This window comes from Brachyistius frenatus, unplaced genomic scaffold, assembly GCF_029030835.1.
Source record: "Brachyistius frenatus isolate BFR_SWC_R1_liver_20210118 unplaced genomic scaffold, ASM2903083v1 Contig_92, whole genome shotgun sequence".
Taxonomy (NCBI): domain Eukaryota; kingdom Metazoa; phylum Chordata; class Actinopteri; family Embiotocidae; genus Brachyistius; species Brachyistius frenatus.
Window position 1 is genome coordinate 100,001 of NW_027210691.1, and position 24,276 is coordinate 124,276.

Below are 24,276 nucleotides of genomic sequence, written 5' to 3' on the forward strand. Positions count from 1 at the left end.
ACGGTACGCTCGGAAACCAACTCGATGACAAACTCAGCAGATTAGCTGTCGGAAGACTTCTTGGTGGAAATGTCTTTTCCACATCTTGGCCAGACCTGGAAGTGGATCAAGAGCAACACCGCACAACGTATTTAACAGCTCCAACCGGGAGTCCAGCTGTGTCTGAGCCGTGTGTCCCGTCAGGCTGCAGGCCTCAGCGGAGCCTGGGACCGGCGGTAGCTCCTTCACCCGGGGAGACGCACCTCAGCCGGGCACAACGGAGACAGGAAGAGCCTTCGCAATGACGCTGCAGTTTGAGCGGCAGCAGGGCGCCATGATGCTTTGAGTGGCAGGTGGAATCTCTTTAACTCTCCGTCTCACTCGTGCACATGCGCAAAATGCTGAATTGTCACTTCAGTGCTGCAATACTGGAAGTCTACACATCCTCCTCCTCCTCCTCCTCCTCCTCACATAAGGAAAGGAAAAGTCTTCTTTTCACACTACAGACAGCAAAACAGCAATTTATGTTCCATATTTTAGATCGGCCCTTTTTGGTAAATCGTCCGTGGACGTTTCAGACCTGAGTGACATGGCTGCAAGCCAACATTTGCTGCCAGTAAGATTTAGAACAACAAAAACAAACAAATATAAAATGTAATAATAATAAAAAAAAAAACAAACACAGATTTAGTTTTGTTCCACAAACCGGTGATGTAGGAATTCCTCATTTATTGAAACTGCGGATACGAGCAGCTGATTAATGTGAAGAAATGCCAATTAAACACCAATTAAAAGAAAGATCCTTTGGTGCAGTGAAGTGGAGGCTTTGGTTTGTCAAACGAGGATGAAATAAAAGCAGTTTCACATTTTGTTCAGGTTTGTCACGTGAGCTTACCCGGCAGATAGCCGGTAGTCCGTCTGTGTGCATCTAATATTAAAAGGATGAAGCTTACAGATGTGAATCCAAGTGAATCCCATTCATCACAACAGCTCTCAGACTGGGGGGAAACATAAAGCCACTAAATTATGTATAATAAAACATCTCAGACAAGGATTTTACGATAAATAATTATTTAATAGCCTGAATTTTTTTAAGAAAAATAAATAAAAAGATGATTTTAATTCCCAAAACACCTTTTTCTACCGGCATGACAATTTTCTTTCGCTTTTCTGTTGGTTAAATGGAATTTTCTGGAGATGGAATCTGGTCAATAAAAGCATCTTTGTCCGATCATTGCTGCTCATGGTAACCACGCAATTAATGTCTTGTTTATTCCAAATAAACTGGAGCAACAACAACAACAACAAAAAACACATCACTATCTGCTTTCCAGATGATTTCTCTCCCAGAATAAACCCATGAAACACCAAGAACCGAACAGAAAAGCTTCCGTTAACTGTGTGGATCAACTATGATGTTCAGTCATAGTTTCTCAGCTCGTCACTATCCAAGAACTTTACGTTTCTTTATTGTTGGTTCTGCTCGTGCTGATGCTTCGGCCCGAGCTCGCAGTGTGAGGTAACGACACCAAATGAGATTCAGGTTTTCTTACGTCCACAATCATCTCAGCAAGTAAACACACACAAACACAGATCCGCAGCGGTGATCAATGGTGATCATCCCAAGGGCGAGTGCGCGCTGGTGAGCGTGTGCGTGCTGGGCAGCGATAGAGGCGGTGAAAGTGTTTGAGAGGGTTTATGACGGTCGTATTTCAGAGAGACTGCACTATCGCACCACTTCCCAAGGACACGCACACACTTTCACTCTGACTTACACGCGCACTCTTTCTCTCTCACACATACAGAGGTTGAAACACTTAAACACGCGCACACGCACGCTTCAGTGCAGCATTGATCCGGCCATATTCCTGCTGTTCTATTTACGGTTGGCCTCACTGGGACCCTCAACACTCCCTTATTAAAAGTCTAAACACAAAGGCAACAAATGGAGAGACAGAAAGCACTGACGTGAAGAAAAAACAATATCGATCACCAACATCTGCATTCCTAATGAGCGGTTATGCCGTTTTGAATTCGACCACTTATAGAGGTGGGAATGAAAGACCAGAAAGAGAGGGAGGGGGGGGGGAGAGAAGAGGACAAGAAATGTGCAGTTCCAGTAAAAAGAAATGGTCCATTGCAGGTGGGTGTATCCCGACACCCGGGCTCAGCCCTCCAAGCGGCAGATGCGGTGCACAGATTGATTAACCATGCCTGTCTGCAGGGCTGACTGATGCGACCGGAGAGCTGCAGCGGTGGGGAGCGACCGGGTGCCGGAGCGGGGCTGTCAGGGCGGCACGACGTGACTGCACTCTATCTGACAATCACACTACATGCTACACTACACCTGTCCTGTCAGATCTGGGTGGCACTGGGTCACGTGTAAAGGTTTCAGGTATCCTGTCCATGAAATCAGATTTACAACCGAAACGCTCAGAAACTGGAAGCGAAACCCTTTCAGAGAGACTGCACACAAATCGCGGTCAGTCATTTGCGACATTAAAATGAATTCTTCTGGAGTAACTCAAACTGAAAAACTATGACTGCTGCGTCAAAATAATGATTCGTCTTTAAACTTTAGCTCAAGATTCTTCTCTGCTGATAGTTCATATAAAACAGGGAAAGCACATGACATCGCTAAGCAGTGCAGAACACAATAAAAGGAACACCTGCGCAATTAAGTGCAACAAAATATTGCAAATATATTTGTTGACAACGTATCAAAGAGGTGATGATTACTTTTATAAGCTGTCAAGGTAACACAGTCCACACAACAACCGATAGAAACTCAAATCTCCAGCCTGAGAAAAGTTGGAGCAATAAGCAAATATAATATGGTAATTAATTCGGTCAGCGTATTTACAGTTTATCATTGTTGGCCTGTTAGTTTTTCTTCCTTTAGCTCCCTGGGCATGGAGGGTTGTCGGTTTGAGTCTGCCTCTGAGCTGGTTGACAGAGCTGTATGTCAGTGTGGTATTAACGCTGCTCAGTTTGAGCGGTCTCCTTCTGCATGAGTTCATGTTCATTCTGCCAGAGTTCAGAGTTCAGCTCCCACCGGAGCCGCTCAACACAGAAACACACTCAGAAAGGCACTTTAGACGGAAGCAACAAGCTCCCACTACTTTTAATTTGACCTTCTCTGCTCCAAACTGTGCGTCTGTTTGAAAGAAAAGGAATTCATCAACTGAAGGTCGACCTTCATCATTTCTAAAATGTAGCCGAAAATCCAATATGGGATATAAAAATGACCCGGTGACCTACAGCAAACAAAGATATGTCGAAGATTTTCCTATTAAAAACACTTTTAATTAAGTGGTATCACATTTGCATAAACTCCACAGACTGCATCTCATATCAAATTGCTTTATAAAATAAAATCAATACACTTCTTGCGTTACATTTTAAATACAACAATACTGCATATTTCTTTGAACCCTGATGATCTTTTTATTTTCTGTAAGCTGCTGTCGTCCTTTTCAAACACGTCTGATTACAAATCAACTGTCAAACCTCCTTTTAAGAAGACGCTGTTGTATAAATGTAGATTAAAACCTGCTGTCTGAACTAAATGAAAAGCTTTCAGCGTCGTGGTGGAGCCTGTGACGAGCTGACGGAGGTGCAGTCTGACTGCTGGGGTATGATGGTCTGTCTGTCTGTCAGCCTGCGTGGCACCGACCGGTACAGCGGCAGTACGCAGCCTGCCCGCCGCGTGACGTCACACGCACGCAAACAAATACAACATAAAAAACACAAGGTAATGCATCCACCCGGGATTTTTATTTTTATTTTAAAAGAAAAGCTCATTCAGGAAATCCGGTTTGTCATCTGCACCAGTAAATTCACTATAAATATCAAGTTTCTATTCATATTATTAAAGTTCTGAACGATACCTACAAGAATGGATATGATCATGATGTAAATGTGTGTTTTTAACAAATGGGTGGTTCATCTGCAGTTACTGGATAGGATCAAAAATACTGAAAAATAAAGTATAAATAAAGTAAGAGACGAAGAAAGGGGTTTCAATTTGGGCAAAGCTGTGATTAGCTGTGACACACGGGCTCCGACAGACTGCCGACACTTTAACTGGCATCAGTTTTCTGCAATAATTTGACAAATTCAGACGGAAGCGGAGTCAGAATCTAATTTAGTGGAAATCATCTCGTTATAACTAGTAAACAGATGATTTTTATAATGAATAAGTCGCTTAATGAAGAGGGGAAATGGCTAACAAACAGGAAATTCATTACAGTTGCATGTGTGTGTGTGTGTGTGTGTGTGTGTGTGTGTGTGTGTGTGTGTGTGTGTGTGTGTGTGTGTGATATGTAATATTGCAGCGTCCTATCTCTCAGTCTGAGAGCTTAGAGCTGCATAAGAGGCTTTGAGTGTTGAAATCAGTGATGTTGATAAAGGCTGGATGCAGCGTGTGTGCGTGTGTGTGTGTGTGTGTGTGTGTGTGTGTGTGTGTGAGTCAGGTGTTATGTTAGTTCATGTAGCCTTTCACGACAGATGTGTGCTGGTTTTGTTTGCGTGTGTGTGTGTGTGTGTGTGTGTGTGTGTGTGTGTGTGTGTGTGTGTGTGTGTGTGTGTGTGTGTGTGTGTGTGTGTGTGTGCGTGTGTGCGTGTGTGCGCGTGTGCGTGTGTGCGTGTGTGTAGGCACATGAGATATTTAATACTGAAAACCGCAATCATGGTGCGGATTAAAGACAGAACTCTAAAATGGTGGCACGCTGTGACAGAGGACAGACAGAGGAGACAGAGAGAGTGAGACAGAGAGAGTGAGACAGGGAGAGTGAGACAGGGAGAGTGAGACAGAGAGAGTGAGACAGGGAGAGTGAGACAGAGAGAGTGAGACCGAGAGAGTGAGACAGGGAGAGTGAGACAGACTGTACAGAAACTAAGAAGAAAAGGAGCAGCAGAGGGGAGATGGAGGTAGAGTTTGAGAGACGCTGTGCAAACAGACAGAAATACAGAATTTGTAATGCTTAAATAATTTGTCATGTTTTTCATACATGATGTGGCCAAAAGTAGGTGGACGACAGAGTTATACAGTGTTGATACTTTTGGCCGTAGAGTGACTAATGAATAACCACCGGAGTATCGGGCTCTGTTCACTTCACACGTGACTCAGTGGAGCTGCAGCGTTTTCTCAGCTGCTAATGAGAAACTAACCGGCTCCGTCTTCTCTGCAGTTGTGCAAACGCGAGTCAGATTAGAACATGTGGTCGCCGTCCTTTGGGGGCGTCTCATTAACAATCAGACTCGGTTTGGATCAGGCTCAACCGAAGTGAGTTATATGTGGTAATGAAGTCACGGCTGCAGGAATGCGTCGTGCTCCGGGTGGCGTTTACAGCAGATACTGATACTACGGTCCACACAGATAACCAACGCAGAGAGCAAACATACAATATTCTGGAGAGTTTACGTCATGTTTCTGCTTCAAATCTGGGTTTTTTTATTTATTTTTTTTATTTTCTGTATTTGGTTTGATTAAATTTGATTTTACAGAGTAAAGCAAGTGAAGCTCGTAAAGACAAATGATCTCACGATGAACACTTTTACTGGATGTTTTGGTAGCTTGTCACACAATGAGGTCAGATTTTGGCAGTGAAGAAAACAAATTTGGTTTCAGTTGCTTTTAGTTAAAAAAAAAAAAAACCCAGCACATTAAAGGTTTAAGCTTTATTTTTTTTCATGGAAAAATAAATCAAAATGAGTTGAAAGTAATTTCCAGATGTTTGCAGGGCAAATTATCTTTTGTAAATTTAAGTTTCAACTGTATTTGAAACACAGATCAGTTTAACAGTTTTCGTAAAACCGAAATAACCTGAAACCTTCTCTTGAATGAGGATAGTTGCTGCTTTATACTTTCTTCATAAGAGATTATGTTCAGATTTTTAACCAAGCACTAGTGCTTTTGTTGAAGAGGACTCGAACCTGCTTTTTCAGGCATTCAGAGTTTCCACAAGCAAACACATAAATGGCTCCATGTCATTGGTGAGGAATCTTTCAGAAAGGTTTTGAAGTTTGTCTTTATGGTTTTGTCTCCGTGTTTGACCAGAGGTCAATATCTCAGCGGCGAGGAGAAGAGGAGGTGGGAGGCAGGTCGATTCTAATTATAAAACAGGTGAATATTTGATGTGAAGCTGCAGCGGCTGTATTTGTTGTCGATACAAACTGATCAACCGACGGATGGAGCCGCAGCCGCCGATGGAGCGGCTGCTGCACCAATCCGGATGAACTCATTGTGGAAATATGAATTTTGACTCGTATTTTATTTGATTCTGCTGTTTACCTTTTGAGGAATTATTATTCTCGAAACTATTTATGGCAACGAAATCAGATTAAATAATACTCACGGCCTATTTAAAGCAAAATCAAAGAAAACGTAAGACTAATTTCATCACTAAATAAATTCTTAAGAGCACAAGAGCAGCGGATATGTTTGAATCCTAACTGAAGTACAGCAGGAAAAAAACAACCTTCGAAAAACCCACAAAACAAAATCAAACACAGCGGTTCATATTTATGACTATTAGAGACCTTAGCCTCAAATATTTAAACAGAAAAGACGCCCTGTAGGTACTAACAACATAATAATGTTCACGATTCATTTATGAAAGTGGAGTAAAGGTTCAGATGACTCCGATCACGAGTAATTAATAATGTTATAGATAATTAGCCAATGAATCAGTAGGTCAGTGGTCCTTCTGAGAAGAAGGCAAATAACAGTATTTTCTAAAATGTTAAATAATTCATATCATTAGAAATAAACAGCTATGGAGATAATACACTACTTCATTCGTCTGCACTGACATGGCTTCATGTTTCATTTGGGTTATTTCTCTCTCTCTCTCACAAACACACAAACAAGTCGAGAATTCTTGATGTCCTTATATGTGGAAAGGGGTTCTTGTTTATTTTCGGTTTTTTTCCCCTTTAATTGTATATTGCTGACTGCCGTTTTGCAGACGCAGCGTTAAATATGAAATGCTGTTGTGTTCACGTGTTTTTAGTGAGCGCAGGAGAGAGAGAGAGAGACAGAAACAAATAGAGCGAGAGCGAGACAGTGAGAAGCTATATTTGGAAGCGGCACTGCCTTGTACTGTACGGGTGTGTAATAAATCTGTTGTGCCATAATAGTGAATGGTGGGTCGCATAGTGCTGTGGGTGTGTGTGTGTGTGTGTGTGTGTGTGTGTGTGTGTGTGTGTGTGTGTGTGTGTGTGTGTGTGTGTGTGTGAGGATGAATGGTGGCCTGTCTCAACCCCCAGTACCGCTGCTCCTTGCTAATTGGTTGTCGGCTTAAGTGCTGCTGCTGCACTATTTTCCAGATGGGATGAAGGGAGAGACGGAGGGGAAGAGGAAGGAGGGAGAGGAAGCACAGGGGGAGGGGGGGGGGAGGGGGAGGGGGAGGGAGAAGTGACTGATGGGCGAGATGGAGCCGGATCGAAGGATGCGTGGATAAAAAGGAAGAGAAGGAAATGGTGGAAAGGGGGAATGATGGGTGTGATGTACGAGTGGAGGAATGTAGGCTGAGGAAAGGGGAACACGGTGAGACACGGTGAGACACGGTGAGACAAGGTGAGACAAGGTGAGACAAGGTGAGACAAGGTCACGTGTTTGAAAACTGTTTCCTGTCCAGATTCACACATCTTCTAATCGTAAATCTCTTGCTTGTGGCATTTGTTGAGTCTACAAGGAATCCATATCCCTCTGCGTTCTGTTCATGTAAACCCCCTTCAGGTCTTTGAAATGCTCATATTAACCTCACAGTTGTTTTTATCCTATTATGTTGATTTTTATTGTCTCTGCCGCTCATTGGATTTTCTATTTTTAGCCTCGTATTGTTTTTCTTTTGTGTCTCCACGCGGCGTCCTCTCCCGTCACATTCAATTTGCTGCTTCAAATTTCATATTCCCCCCCGAAGGGGAAATTATGGCGTTGATTTAAACAAAACATTTTTTAGGAATTTGCTGTAAAACCCGAATTCAGTTGGATTTCTTTTTTTTAATTTTAACTTTATCTTTCAGCACTTCTAATCTGCAAGATCCAGGTTGAGATGTCTCCTTGTACTCTGTGTGCTGCCAAAGGCCGAGAGAGTTTTTCGATAAAGAACGGCTGTAAGAGCCAGAGGTGCTTCGTCTTAGTTCAAATTGATGATCTCATTTTGGAAGGAAAATCACATTTGTTTGTGTCTGAGCTGAAATATGTTATTTTGTTGTTGTTGGATCACATCTTGTTTTGGCTCGATGCAGCTTTCACTCTGTGGGACTCTCGACAAGTTCTCAACATCCCTTAACTGTGTTATCGTAATTTATTTTGGGGTTTTTGCTCGACAAGCATAAGTTCCACCAGACTTAAATCAACCAAACATATAGACAGATTTCAACTTGAAAATAATAAAATTTTTAGTTTAAAGTTTAAATTTGTCTCTAATTATTATGTTTTTTCCCACGTCAATGAAATTAAATTCCCAAAACTCCAATGACGTCCAGCAGGATTTAAATGTGGGATGTATGTTGGGGGAGGGGGGGGGGGGGAGGAAAGGAGGGCAGCTAATGTCTTCTGAGGAATGAGACGCTTTGGCCAAGACACAGCAGTTACTCTCAACTCTGTTCATTAGACTGGCCCTCACACACACACACACACACACACACACACACACACACACACACACACACACACACACACACACACACACACACACACACACACACACACACACACACACACACACACACACACACACACACGGGCCCTTGCAGCAGGTGGGCCTTTTGATTTGTCACCCAGGAAGAACCGTGTCTCATTTGCATACAGATGCCCCCTTCAGAGCCGAGGAAGGGTGCACATCACATGCATGCATGCACACACACACACACACACACACACACACACACACACACACACACACACACACACACACACACACACACACACACACACACACACACACACACACACACACACACACACGTCCACACGCACACAGCTCCTTCTGTCCTCCCCTCCAGACTGAGGCCCATACAACCCTCTCTTTCTTGTTTTATTTTTCTTTCACTTGTCTCCCTTCCTCCCTTCTTTCTCTTCAGTTCTTCTTGGCTTTGCCCCAGAAGATTAGAAGCCATGTTGGTGTGTGTACAATAAATACATATATATATATATATCTGTGTGTGTGTGTGTGTGTGTGTGTGTGTATAAATACTTTTGTAGATTTACACATCCTCTGTCCAAGTGTGCAAACCTTCCTTGGATTTATGTGCTTGTGTAAGTTAACTCTATATGTTGGCAGTTCGGTTGGTGCTTATATTTAGTTTCAGAGCAGTAACAAGTATCTGTGTCCATGCACGTGTGTGTGTGTGTGTGTGTGTGTGTGTGTGTGTGTGTGTGTGTGTGTGTGTGTGTGTGTGTGTGTGTGTGTGTGTGTGTGTGTGTGTGTGTGTACTTCTTGGAGCCTCTTGCACCTTGCATCTGTTCTAGCTGGCAAAGCTTTCAGGAGCCTCGTGTGCCGATGTCAAACAACGGCGGCTTGTTTGCCGACCCTAACACTAAAATGACACACACACTTTCACACAGTTTTAAACACACACACACACACACACACACACACACACACACACACACACACACACACACACACACACACACACACACACACACACACACTGCACAACAACGAGACTGAGAGCTGAATTTCAAACTAAATAAATACTTGGAGGCCACAGTTGGAGTTTAAAGTGGAGGGAAAAAGAGGCTGAATGCAGCTGGGCGGAACTGAGGAGAGAATGATGTGAAATAAAGCTTTATAGGAAAATTATTCACGGTGTTGATGACTTTTATTTCCAGAACACATCATCCTGAAATTCGTGTTCGAGACGACCAAAAGCCATTTCTGTTTTAATTTCCTTTTAAAGTAAAAACCGTAGCACCAGAGCTAAAAGTTTGCAAATTAATTTTGTAGTGGCAAAATGTGAACATGTAAGTAAAGCTTACAATTAGTGTTTTTCTTTTCTATTTATCTGATCTTTATTTAACCAGAATAGTCTCTTGATATTCCAGAGAATCCGGGCCAAAAATGAACAGCAACACAAACCAATATAAACATGAAGTAATGAAAAAAAAAGAAAGCGATTGGCTCACGGGCAGCGATTACATCAGTGACTCTGCAGGCACTGTGACAACACTGGGAAGTTGCTGGGAGTTTAACTGGAGGTGGGAGTGTTTAGTGCCACTGCTGATGCCTTGTTTTAGTGCAAACAAGTACTGTAATTTTACCTCTGCAGGGCTTTTTACTTCTTACAGGAGCCCTGGAGGATGTGAGAATTGTTTTTAGAGAGAAAAGTGTGCATCATTACAATAGATTTGGGTCACAGGAATATGTTTCACCGTACTCCGCGACCTGCCACTGGGTAACAGCTCGGCTAAAATGGATGTTTATGAGGGCACTTAAATCTCGACAGTGTTGCTTCACGTTGGTTTGAGGTTACACAAAGTGGAGTCGAACCACAGAAAGGCTCGTGCATCTTATATTTCGGAGGCTTTTCATCATCATGCAAAACCATCACTGTCAATGTATTTAATGTTTTTTTTTTTTTTTTTTTTTCAAATATCCACTTGTGAGAAACTAAAACATAAATAAAGTTTCATTGGTTGTGTTCAGGCATCTCTAAACACTTGGCTGAGGTTAAAGAAAGATTGTGGTCTTGGTTAAGTAAAATGGGACGCTTTGGATTTTTCAGCGTTTAACCAAAACCGTCGTCGTCCCCCAACCTTACCCCAAGTATTCGTAGCCCGACCATTATTCATTCCTCTCTACGACTCGTACGGTTTAAAAGGACGTCACAAGGACGCCCTCGGTGTCAAAACAGATTGCAAAGCACACATATGAAAGGATTTCACGGCAGAAAGGGTTTTCAGCCCTCTGATAGGTGTTTAATGTGAAGCGTGCGCATGACGCAATCCAATCTGTGCCTTCCACAGATCGAACAGACGAGTCAAACCTTCAACCCGCAGCAGGACAGTACGAGCAGGCCGACTACAGACGTACAGACGTACAGACGTACAGACGTACAGACGTACAGACGTACAGACGTACAGACGTACAGACGTACAGACGTACAGACGTACAGACGCAGCAGGTCGCAGCCTTCCTCCTTCTCACTGCTGCAGTCACATGTCACGTCAGGGCAGCATTAAGAGTTTAGACAAATACAATTTCAACCCTGATCCTGTAATCCTGATCTCTGGTGGGCTGTGTGTGTGTGTGTGTGTGTGTGTGTGTGTGTGTGTGTGTGTGTGTGTGTGTGTGTGTGTGTGTGTGTGTGTGTGTGTGTGTGTGTGTGTGTGTGTGTGTGTGTTTTGAAAACCCGGTCAAGGCCCCATGTGTCCCCAAGGACTTAAAAAGTCAGACAACACAAAGGGTCACACACACACACACACACACACACACACATACCCAGAGGAACGAAGCGCCCTTTAAAAACCCATAAACTGATTTCAAGGCATTGATACAAGATTGTGTTTGTCAAGGTCGTCAAGGTCGTCAAGGTCGTCAAGGTCGTCGTATATCAACCAGCAGCCGGTCTTCTGTTCCTGACCTGTGGTCAACACAGGTGTGTGTGTGTGTGTGTGTGTGTGTTTACATTAGGACAAATCAATCCAATCATCCATCATCCATTATCCATCATCCTCCATCCATCCATCCATTCATTCATCCATCCATCCTCCATCCATCCATCCATTCATCCATCCATCCATCATCCATCATCCATCCATCCCAGTTTATGGCGTCTTACCGGGGTAGAAGTCTTTGGATTTGGACAGTTTGATGGTGGCTCCAGTCTCTTTCTGCAGCTGGACGATGGTCTGACCTCCCTTCCCGATGATTGACCCCGCAGCATAGCTGGGAATCAAAACCTTCAGGAAGTACTCGCCTTCCTCTGCAGCAGGAAACAGGAAACGGGAAGTTAGACAGAGCTACTGCAGTTCATGTTGTTTTTAATGCAAAGAAAAGAAAATCACAAAAAGCCACAGTGTGCATTGCTAGTCTTTTTAAACCTTTGCCCTCATGCGTGCCTTTTGGTTGTATTGTTTTTCTTTGATTTGTAGCAATTCGACAAAAGTGTGTTCGAGCTTGCAAAACGCAGAAGAAAAAAAAAATCCTTTCAGCCCAGAGATCATCTTGTTTGAACGAGTGTAAACTGTGAAGTGGAAGGAACGTGTTTGTCAGTAATCACAGGCTGACAGAACAGATGCGAGACGATGCTGCATCACTACGCCAAAGCACAATGATTCGTCTTTCTATTCGTCTTCCCCCCTCAACCGACCATCCGAGGCTTCCCGAAGCTGCGTAAATCCACCCAATCATATCAAATGATGACTGTTATCCATGACAACTAATTATTTCCATAATCTGATGATTCCCTGCCAGCGTTATCTCTCCTCTTTCTCTGCACATCCATTTACACGAGACTCTAAACACTCTCTCCAGATTGGTCTGATCTAATTTCAGCGTTAGGCCTGAGGAATCTGGTCCTCGTCACCGTCTTGGCTCGAAGGGGGGAGAGCGAAGGAATATGCTGCACGTCGGTTTTGGTATTAAAACTAATCAGATTCAAACGATGCTCGTGAATGCATAACACCACAATTCCTGCCATGACACGCACACACAAACACACACATACATGCACTGATTAACATGTGCAGATATGCTCACATAAATAAACACAAAGCAGGCGAGCTCAGGCCCAGATATCAAATCATTTCTGCTTTTTATCCAGCTAACATGGAGCTGCACCTGCATTGAGGAACACTGTAAACTCTGGCTATGAAAAGAAGATGTCTTTTCTTTCATGTGGCCTTTGTGTTGCTGTTTTCAGCTCTGGCGTCAGCTAACTGCAGTCAGATTTGTCATGAGAAAATACATTTGGTATAATCAGCCTGAAGGTGGAAAAGAAGGAGGCCTCGCAACAGAAAAACAGTCATTCCTTCTTTAAGAGGAGTTCAACCTCTGCAGCCAAATCAAATGTGAAATTCAGGAGTTTTCACTGTTTTTACTTTGTTGTTGCCTTCTTTGTGATAAATTATGTCGTGCTTTGGTTTTACTGCCTCACCTGAGAAATCATTGAGGAATGTCAACTGTTGTAGTCTAACCCAAAACAAGTACACGAAGATACGATTCAAATTTGAATCTCCAACCAAAACAAAAAAACCTTATGCTGTTTGTCTAAAAGGCTGTTTTGAATGTTTATCCCTCTTTCTCTTCTCTAACAGCTGCATCAGGTTATCAAGTACCGAAGACCACGTGCCAACAATGACACTGTTTTGTTGTAACATTAAAAAAGTAGAAAATATCAAACATGAAACTTTTCAAACTTGTTTAAATGTACTTATAAAAAGTGGTAGACTGACAGGTAGCTCTGGAGAGGTCATCCTGCTTCATTAGAGGGACAAAATCAAATGCTGAATCTTATGAGGGTATTTTTTTTTTTTTTAATGGTAATTTAGGGCTCTTAAAGAAAGAATCTTTCATGATCATCATTGGTCAAGAGTGAAACGTGACCTCACATTTTCCAACATGAATTCTGGAGTTTTACAGACTATCCAGGTTTATATGCACAGGCTGTAATCGGTGCAGTTTAATGAAGCGAAGCAAACGCATGAAAACAAAACGCACTTTAAAAAAAAATCAATAAATAAAAAACTCCAGCAGCTCTCCGTTGTCAGAGAAATGTTATATTTGCATGTGAATTGAAAACAGCATCGGTTACAGGTGTCGTGAAGGACTTAACCGGGTCGGACATTTTCAAGTTCATCTCTTGTTTTGTTTTTTTTGTCATTTTCATGACTCTCCTAAAGATGGAAAGCAAACAACTACAGTGTTTGTTAAAAAAAAAAATCTACCACTAAAGCAAAAAAGGTGAATGAACCAGCCTGCTCGAACTTTGAAAATGCAATGAGAGGGAGAGAAAGCCCCTCTTCCTCCTCTGGGATAGATGGGCCTTTGTTTCCGTGGCAACAATATCAACATGTTGTGGGTCAACTGAAGAGAAGCACCACCTCATACTTGGCTCCTCGTTCCTTCTTGTTTAAAGGAACATGAAAGTTTTTCTGTTTCTTTTCTGGAAATGGTGCTGAAGTTGTCAAACTGCGGATTTTTAATTGTCACAAGAAGAGTTATAAAACAAACGCAGCAAACTGTTTTATCTTTCTATATAATTTTATTTTATTGTGCTGGGGTTCATTTAGCAAAATTCTCATGCTCTTCAGTTTTGAAGGTTTTACACGGTCATATCTAATTGTCACATGTCAACAATGTTGTCAAATAAAACAGATATTCAGGGCAAATCTATCCAAACTGCACAGAAACTGCTTTAGGTCTTTACAAATGCATGAGCAGCAACAAACTTCTGCTTACTGCAATTGTATAGGGGTTAAAACCATAAATCTATAAACCATAAATCCTTATAATTTTTGCTTGTTTTATTACTCTATTTCTAAACAGCTATTTTGAGTGTCTGTCATTGCTTAATTGTCAATTTTCATTTCATTTTATAATTTTTTTTATTCATACAGATTTGAATTAAAGAGTTATTGATAACTAAAATAACTCAATATATAGATAATCTATAGATAAATTCATAATCTCATCAGTATTCATGTCAGCAATAATTTTCAGAAAATATAAATTATTTTCTAATGTAATTCTACCATGGAAGTCTTCAATATGCACGTTATGATGCCATGAATCCTCCACATATAGTTTCTAGCATGATTTAGAGGCGTAATGTCTCTTTAAAATGCTGCTGATTTAACATGTCTGAGGCTCCCTCCCGCACAGCATTCTTCATATTTGATAATCCAGGACACGTAACCTCGGGGGAGGTGGGGGGGGGGGGGCAGATTAAAATAGGATTACTGTTAGGGGGCACACTTTCTCACAAGGGTGCGGCACCTTGTAACTCTGCTTGCTTTTGTTACCCAGGTGAACGAGTGAAGACACCGAGGTGCACAAGTGCATACGCAAAATAAAAAAGAATATCCTGCCTGGATTGAGTGGCACAGCTGGGACAACCAAACGGAAGATTTATGATCCCATATAGTTACACCGAGTCTTATTAAATGCCTCTGAGTGGCTACAACTCCTGTCAAATCCCTGTAGCACAGTACAACAGTGGAGCGGAGGTGTTTGTGACAACTCACTATAAATTAATGTAATTAGTAAAAGAACCTTTATACCCCACAAGGGTGATTTCAGTTGCCGATCTGGTCTCTGCTCGGTTTGATAATTATGATCATCTAGCAAAAGGATTCTGGGAGTTTGCTGAAGTCTTAAACGTCTGCACACCTAAAAGAATCATAAAGAAGCTGTCCCGCATAAACAGGATTCATTCTGGAATAATTCCACATTCAGGTCACGACGGATGGAAAGACTCGCAGCTAAAATGGCTGATCGGTTCGGGCTGGATTTAGTGTCGAGTCAATTTTTAAAAAGGTACTAAATTTATCCAATTATATTGAACGACGGACTTTTCCAGGAACTTTGTGTCATTAGGTGCCAAGTCGGAAACATTTCAGAAAGATTCCCAGTCGTAATTATGATCTGCATGTTGACACAACATCGTTTACAACTCAGAACCCGATTATTACTGAATATTACCCAAATTCATAATAACTACAGCAGTGACCCAATTGTAGACTACGTTAAACTCCAAACTACACTGTAAAAACAGCAGAATTAATGAGTAAATTGTGGATGATGACTCTAAAAACACGTGCATATAATTGCTTTGTTAAGTGTAATTTGCAGTGGCTTCGCATTGTTATAGTTTTATTGACGTGGAAGAGCCAACACAATTAATAATTTAAATATTTAAATAACTGTGTTACGTGCACTAACTGCAAAAAGCATCTAGCACACACAACACATGTTGGATGGTGAATATTTCTTTTCCAGAGCAGGGTGTAGTTTCTTCATAACAATCCTATCTTAAGAAAACTTCTCATTCCCACCAAACCCTCGTCCTGTGCTCCAAACCGTGGACGTGTTTTTTTTGCTAAAGGGATTGAAGTGTTGCTGGGTGGGCTTTGTTCTCATCTCCGAGTGTTCGGCCAAGTCAAAGCACGAGCGCACAGACAGGAAACCTGACACTCCCCTGCCCTTCCTTCAGCTCTGCTGGTGATGAAATACAAAACGCAGGGAGCTCAAACCTGGACGGAGAGGAGAGCAGAAAGCGACCGAACCTCACCATTTCATTTGACCGACAGCGTTTCGCCTTCTTTGTTTGAAGCTTCTGTTCATCTGAATTCTCTGGTAAACTTCAGCAAAGTGAGGAGTTGTTCGGGAGTTTAATTCTGACTTTGTGAAATTAACGGATCTCCCCTGCGGACTTCTTACCAACTGGAGCCCAATAAAAAAATCAAATATATCTATCTATACATGATGTGCTGTTCCTCTTTACGCTGCACCACTGTCCCTTCATCTTTCAATCTGCTTGCTACTCTCTTCATATCTCTTCTACACTTACACTGAAATGTTAGTTCTGGAGACATTTCTCAGAAGCAGAGCCGCTTCAGAACTAAATGATCTGATCACTGATCAAACCTGAGTTTAAAGTGGCAAACATCTTGCTCTAATCAAACGTCCAAAACGTGAATAAATCTTTACTCATTCACAACCACTGGAGATGCTACATGTAGCTCGCCTAGTTTAGACGGCTGTGGGTAAATCCTAACGGGAGCGTTACTCACAGTGTTGCTGTTTGTGATGCGTCTCTCCCAGTTCCCTGATCAGAACAACTCGGTCTCCTCATCTTCGTTTTCAGTATCGTAACTTTCTCTTTCTGTTTATATTTTAGTAACAACAGTCTTATCTTGGGAACCTCAGGCAAGCTGACTATCAGCAATTAGCTGCAAATAGCAACAACAATGATGTAACGCTTATTGTGCCAATTCACTTCTTGCTATCTCTGATTTTATCGCTGCTCACAGCAGCACTTTGTCTTTGAGCATGAGAAACTGTCACATGGTCGTGTCCTAAAACTGTCTTGTCTTTTATTCTCTCCTTACTGTTCTTACCTTTCTGGTCTGTCTCGCCTCCTCTTTTCTTTTATCTCCCTTCTCTCTCCCTCTCTCTCTCTCTCTCTCTCTCTCTCTCTCTCTCCTCTCTCTCTCCCTCTCTCCTCTTCCTCTTCCTCTTCCTCTCCGCAGTGACCCACTTTGAATTTCAAGCCTTGGACTGACCTGCTTTAGATAGAGGCTAGCTAATTATAGTCAGCCCATATTAATAAGGTAGGGGAATTGGTAAATACGAAACACACACACACACACACACACACACACACACACACACACACACACACACACACACACACACACACACACACACACACACACATATGCATGCAGACACAAATATGAAAGCGTGACTGCATCACAAGGCAAATGCAAGGACACACGGAGAAACACCTCCTCCGCAAACAGATCGTTTCCGACGTCTCACAAACAAGCCTACACACCTTGGCAGCGTGACTCATCATCTATATAAGAGGATGCAATGTGTGACTCATGTTCATCACTTGTATCTGTTGCATGGTAGCACTTGTACACGTTACCATGGCGAGCATTTCTTTTTCATTTAAAATTCATCCCCATCGAGTTGACCTCCCGTTGTTGAACTCATCAGTAACACTAGACAGAGCTGCTGAGCTGCAGCGTTGAGTTTGTTAACAGGGTTACGTAACGCAGATTGGATTACATTTTGGAAACAGGTTTTCAGCAGGTTTGACAACTGCCGTGACTAAATTTTCATAAATATGAACTTCCAGATCCAAAAAAAAAAGCTTGTAAACTGGGCTGTGCTATCTGCCTCTTCCTCCCACACCGAGCCACGCCGAACGGCACCGTTTACAACGGCTCATCAACATTCCTCAAATTTGATCAGATGCATCTGGGTTTTAAAAAAAACCTCCAGAAAATCTTAAAAGTGATGCATCTTTCTTTTTATTTTTGAAGCTCTTAGTGTGTGACATTAAAAGTCCTCTTGTACATCTACGACACATAAATGGACTCTAAACTCTGCTCTGTAATTAATGTGATGCTTTGACTCGGTATGAAACCCTTTGGTACAAACTTTTTTCCTAAAAAGACTTCATTAAATATTTTTGATAATTTTTGCTATAATTCTTTGGCAAAAACTAAATGCAAAACTTAAACGCATGATAACCAGGAATCAAAACAAATCCCACTAAGTTTTTAATAGTTTTGTGATTCGCCGTTATTCACTCCAACATCTCAGCCAATTAAAAAAGTGCCGGTAAAAGTGGTGTTTGAGCGAAATGTCTCAGGGTGACCTTAAAGACTTTAAGGAAAAGTTACACTTTTAGAAAAAAGTTTAGTTTTCCAGACATCCAGGAAATGATGCTAATGGAGTCGCTGACGCTGGTAGATGAATTTTTACAATACCACAGAGGTCAGCCCAAAAACATGCCCGTCAAAACACAAAGTCACTCGCTGAGGCTCATGGCGTCTTAATCTGTCATAAAATAACTGCCAATGTGTTGATGTCTCGTCATTATGCGAGACTTATTGTTCCCCGTTACTATTTCCTGCAGTTTTCGATACGAAGCATCATCAGAGATCCAGAATCTCTTTCATGCTGACAACATAATGAGCACGTAAACTTTCAGTCCAAATAAGAACAAGAGAAACAGCATAATTAAAGCTCTGGTGATCGTTACTGATCAGGTCGGACTGTTTTATCTGACGGAGAGTGTGGAGGGGGGTGGGGGGTTGTGGGGTTCCTATAAGGAAACACTTTCAGATCTAATAATGATCTCAGTATCCGGCTGCAGGCTATCGCACAAGCCATTCATAAGTTCAAGCAACACTTTGTTTGTGTCCACTAATTAGAAGTTAGTGTTTACTTACAGTCAACTTCTGTACTTATGAACCCGTACACCGCATACGTCCACAAAATATGTCTGTGAGTAGATCATATTAATAATACTGGCCCAGTTAATGTTGGTCAGGCTTCACTTTCAGGTTCACATGATCCAAAACTAAGAGCTTCCTTTCAACCTACATGAAACGTCCTACTTTCAAACCTGCGATAAGCTGCTCACAGCTACTTCTGCTGCAGAACTGAAGACTTCCAGTATGACAAAGACAACATTATGTCATCAAAGATGTGGACGTAATGATTTACAGGAACGTGTACGCTTACACACGTTTCACCAAAGCACCGGTTCTCATTCATGTGTCCGGCGAGTTAAATCTGCCTGTAAACAGAAACTAATACTGTAACTTAAAGTTTTGCATCAGAATGTATTTTTGTGTACTTTCACCGCCTTAGTTGTCCCAGATGATGCCAAGTACCAAGCGTCCACAACACGCACCACAAACACAAACAAACACACACAAACACACAGTTAAAAAATAAAGACATTAAGAAATTGTGTGTGTGTGTGTGTGTGTGTGTGTGTGTGTGTGTGTGTGTGTGTGTGTGTGTGTGTGTGTGTGTGTGTGTGTTCGGTGTGTGTGTGTGTGTGTGTGTGTGTGTGTGTGTGTGTGTGTGTGTTCGGTGTGTGTGTGTGTGTGCAGCTGAGTAACAACAGGGTTCCCAACTGGCTGTTTTTTACTCATCTAAGCATCACACACTCGGACGAATCCCTGCCGCTCCAACACATGCAGGAAGTGCACACATTTCGTTTCTCGTCCCAAAAAGATTTGACAAGAAAAATATTATTTTGTGTTTGATGTGATGAAAACGAGGCACTAAGAGACTAACGGTTCAGACTGCAGGCCGATCGGACGTGTTTCTCAAATCAGATCTTTAGGACTGACTGATAACTCTGTTAGGTCGGATCGGGTTCGGCGCGTCCGCACGTCAGCAACCTTTCTGAACGGGTCGCCGTGGTAACGACTCGCAAGCGGCCGCGGACGATTTATTACGGCTTCTGTCCGTGAACTGTTGCTGTCGTTTTCCTGCGTCGTGTCAAAATCTACACTTTGTGGTCGCGCCCTGCCGGCGGTAGCATATAAAAACTGCAGGTTCATCTTTAACCCTCGGTGGGTCAGGAGAGGAGGACGTGAAGACGTGCAGCTTGTTTACGATAAATAATAAATCCTTCTCCACCACAACAGAACCGGATGAGTAAACAGTCCAATCTGTTGCTAAGAGCCCTTCCGACCCGCCAGGCCCAGAATAGGCTCCCATTGCCGGGGGATCGGGGGCTCAAATCCTGGGATCTGGTGTCCATGTCTTAAAGAGGCGGGGCGGCAGGGAGGGGCGAAGAGCTTATGTTCTGCTGCGTTTCCTCACACTTAACTCCGACTAACAAATGTTAACTCACCACTCAAGTTTTTAAAGAGTTAAAAGTGCGTCAGTTATACGTGCGCTCACTTCATTGTTGGAACATTAGATTCTGGGAGCATTTGGCCGTGATAAGATTTAGCAATTCTGTCCTCTGGAGCCTGAAAAAATATATTCATGAAACATTAGTGACATTATTGCCTTGTTCTCAACTCCCCTAAAGTGCAACTATCACATTAACAACTGGTATCTGACGTCACTAAACAAAATCTCACTTTTCAGTAGAGTTTTCTCAAATCACAACCAATAATCAAATAATGGCCGTATGTATTTATTGCAGTCTTCCATTGTAAGATTGTTCTCAATTTATTTTTGTTTTCGTTTGTATTATCAGCTAACAGGAGCAGAGCAAAGTTTAAAAACAAAGAGGCCTTATTAAAATAATGTACTTTTCAAACATGAACAGTTTTTATCAGTTAACACCTGTATCACAACATTTCTAGTTTCACTGTTTAAAAATGGCCTTAATGCTTTTTTAAAGATTTTTTTTATCCACTCTGACTAGATTAAATATTCAGGGATACCTCTGAAGTCATAACAATAATGACCAGCGACAAATATTACAATCTAAAAATATATGGCTCAAATGTAAATATGAAGGGGAAGTGGAGGAGGTGGGAGGGGAGGGGGGGGGGTAAGAGTGTAGCTGTGTGAACCCAGATATGGCTCAACGAAGGGGGGCTCTGGTACGGAGGCTCCGAGCTCTGGGGACTTGGAAAATATTCATTTACCCTGAGCAGGGAGAGTTAAGGGGGGCAGGCTTTGTCTAATGCACCCCTTTCAGTCCTCTTCTCTTTTGTTGGAAGGTAGCATTCACACACACACACACACACACACACACACACACACACACACACACACACACACACACACACACACACACACACACACACACACACACACACACACACACACACACACACGCGCGAAGCTCTCCAGCAGCGAGGCTCTGACCAGCTGTCTTCGCTCTGAAAGATGGCCGTCGTCACTCAAACACCGGGAGACTCACAGAGGAAGTCTCTCTATCTTTATCGCTCTCTGTGCCTCTCCACCATGTGAATCGCTGTCCCAGTTTCATTCATCGAATTTAGATTTTGACATTTCAGTGTGCAGGAATAGCACCGATTTATTAATGATTTGATTTACAAGCTGCCATCTGCAGCCCTTAAAATCCACGTGACCTCTCGAAAAAAAAATCTAATATTCAGAGAAGAAACAAACAAAAAAGACTTTTATAAAGTCTAATCCGTAGATACAGATGAAGTCCAATTACCTCCTCAGAGTGACTCACTCACGGGAGATATTAAATTCATAAATGCCACATTTCAACAGTTTTCCACCAAAAGGAATCGACTGTAATTTACCAACATTGTGATTTGTTCTTTTGCCAGCAGAGAAGACGTGTTTGTTTGTTTTTACATGGAGAACATCTCGGTTTTAAAATGAGGCCTAACTCGTTATAAAGATGAATAGGAAGTGTCTCCTTCACTTAAAATGATCCGCAACATAAAGCAGAATAAATCTCTTACTTCTAAAACATAATCGCTCGAAAATAAATCCGACAGACTGCGTCACAACAGAAAAACAACACACGTGAATTCCTCCACCTATTTATCACAAACCTAACAAAGTAATCTTTTGAAGAACAACATCCTGCTGCGGAGATTCGGTTTGAATGGAGGTTTACGGAGAGCCAATCAAACGCCTCGGTACCGAAACACTCGCCGTCGTCAGCGTGTCGGCTTAGAAATGGAAGCAGACACGGTGGCTATGCTAACAGAAATAAATGATGCAGCCGCCCTTCTGGCTGTGTGTGAAAATCGGTGTGTATTGTTCATGGACCGAGGCTATTCCAGAGGAGGGGGGGGGGGGGGGGGGGGGCCTTCTGGCCGTCCTCCCTGCATCGGCCCTTTCATTGCTACCTCATCCATATTTATCGCCATCCCGCTCTCCTCACCTATGAGCGACCGGCGAGCTTTGACCGACGTCTCGATCCACCAATCACACGCGTTCCTTTGTGGAAATATTACCGCCTCTCAGCGCCTTCACCCCACCCTGTACAATGGCTTCTTCTTTTTTTTTCTTTTTTTTTTTTTACTTTGACGCAGTGGCTTGAAAAAAAATTAAAAAAAAAAAAAAAAGGCGAAGAGGAGCGAGTGGAGGAAGAGAAGGAGCGCTGCAGCTACTGGTGGCAGCTTCCTGCCGATGGCGGCTGCAAGTCGATTGACAGCCACGGAAACAGTTGCCGAGAGAGCGTCGTCAATGGCAGCCGGCGATCAACGAAGAGGAGGTGAAAGGGTGGCGGGGGGGGGGGGGCGATGAGAGGACGAGGGCGAAGGAGTACAGTGGGAGGAGGAGGGTGTCGTCGTGATGGTCTGAAGTGGAGCACGATTAGTATAAAAAGGAGAGGAAGATGGTAAAGAATGAAACGGGGAGGAGGGGGGGGAGGGGGAGAGGCGATGAACGCTATCGCGCTCGATAGCGAACAAAACAGGCGTGTCGCAGGAGGACGCTGCGTTTCTGCGCCGGAGCTACAAGCTGAAGAGGCTGAAGGAAGAACGGCAACTCACCAAAATGTTCAATTTGAAATATGAACTTTCACATTTATGTCATCTGCTCACACGTTGCAGTTTAAGATGTATTTTTAGGACTGAATCCCCTCCGGATCATATCTGTGCTCAAAGCTCAAACGTGGGGCTTCTTCCTCCTCCTCAACCGGACGGCCGATCAATGTGTGCAAACCCCCCCCCCCCCAAAGAAAACACTCAGATCAATATCATCAAAGGCCTCGTCTCATTCAGCCGAAGCTCAGTTCACAGCGTGAGTGTTAAGTGTGTGTGTGTGTGCAACACATCACATCGACCCCCCCCTCCCCCCGCCCACACACACACACACACACACACACACACACACACACACACACACACACACACACACACACACACACACACACTCCCCTCCCCCCTCTTTCATCTCTCTAATTAAACTCCAGCTTTGCTTTTTGGACATAAAGTCAGACATAAAACCCAAAGACAGCTAAACAACACGCTCGTCATCATCTAGTACCCTCGTGTCACTTGGCAAGGGCATTTCAACCCTCCCCCCCCCCTCCTCCAACGCCGGCTTGCCAGTCCATCCATTTACTAAATGAATGTATTATATCTTACAGGCAGGAGAGAAGATGAAGAGAAAGAGCACGAGAAAAGGACAAAGATGAAAAGAGAAAGAGAAGATGAAAAGAAGACCGAAGAGGAAACAAAGAAAACAGAATGAGAAGAGAAGAGAAGAGAAGAGAAGAGAAGAGAAGAGAAGAGAAGAGAAGAGAAGAGAAGAGAAGAGAAGAGAAGAGAAGAGAAGAGAAGAGAAGAGAAGAGAAGAGAAGAGAAGAGAAGAGAAGAGAAGAGAAAGTGATGAAAGGACTGAAAATGGCTGTTAGCTCAAGTCAGCAAACTTTTGCGGACTGTTAAACCTGTAGGCGCTCCACTCTCATGTTCGTTTCCTGACCACCTACATAAAAATCGAAACAAGAAAAAAAACCATCCAATTTATTTTGTTTGTGCTTACATAAGACTTCCTAATGGCTTATACAAGCACTTTTTCCCCTGAAAGCTGCGTTTGTTTTGAACGGACTGAATCATTTCTATTAGGCTGAAAGGCTGAATATACTGCTTATATACAGTCCTCGAAACAAATCAGCCTGGTTAGCGGACAGTTTTATCCTCCTGTGGTCTGGAGACTGTATTTAATTTAGAGGACTAAAACCTATGAAAGAAATAAAGTGCTAAAATTCAAACATATTATTAGAATTACATCATTTTGCAAAGCGTGAGCTGCATTAAAAAGTTTTGATATTCTGGCTCAAGTGCCCTTCACTTAAGAAGACCAACAACTATAACATTAAATGTAAATGTCTGTATTAACATTA

At 42.6% G+C, this 24,276-nt stretch overlaps 1 protein-coding gene across 2 annotated transcripts in view; it reads right to left on the reverse strand.

Moving 5' to 3' along the window:
- Positions 1-24,276, reverse strand: part of nova2 (NOVA alternative splicing regulator 2) — a 77,571-nt gene that overhangs the window by 48,222 nt on the left and 5,073 nt on the right. For both annotated transcript variants that reach the window (XM_069710522.1, XM_069710523.1), the window contains one exon: positions 11,776-11,919. In XM_069710522.1, coding sequence (XP_069566623.1) covers positions 11,776-11,919 — 144 coding nt within the window. The remainder of the gene's footprint in view (positions 1-11,775; positions 11,920-24,276) is intronic.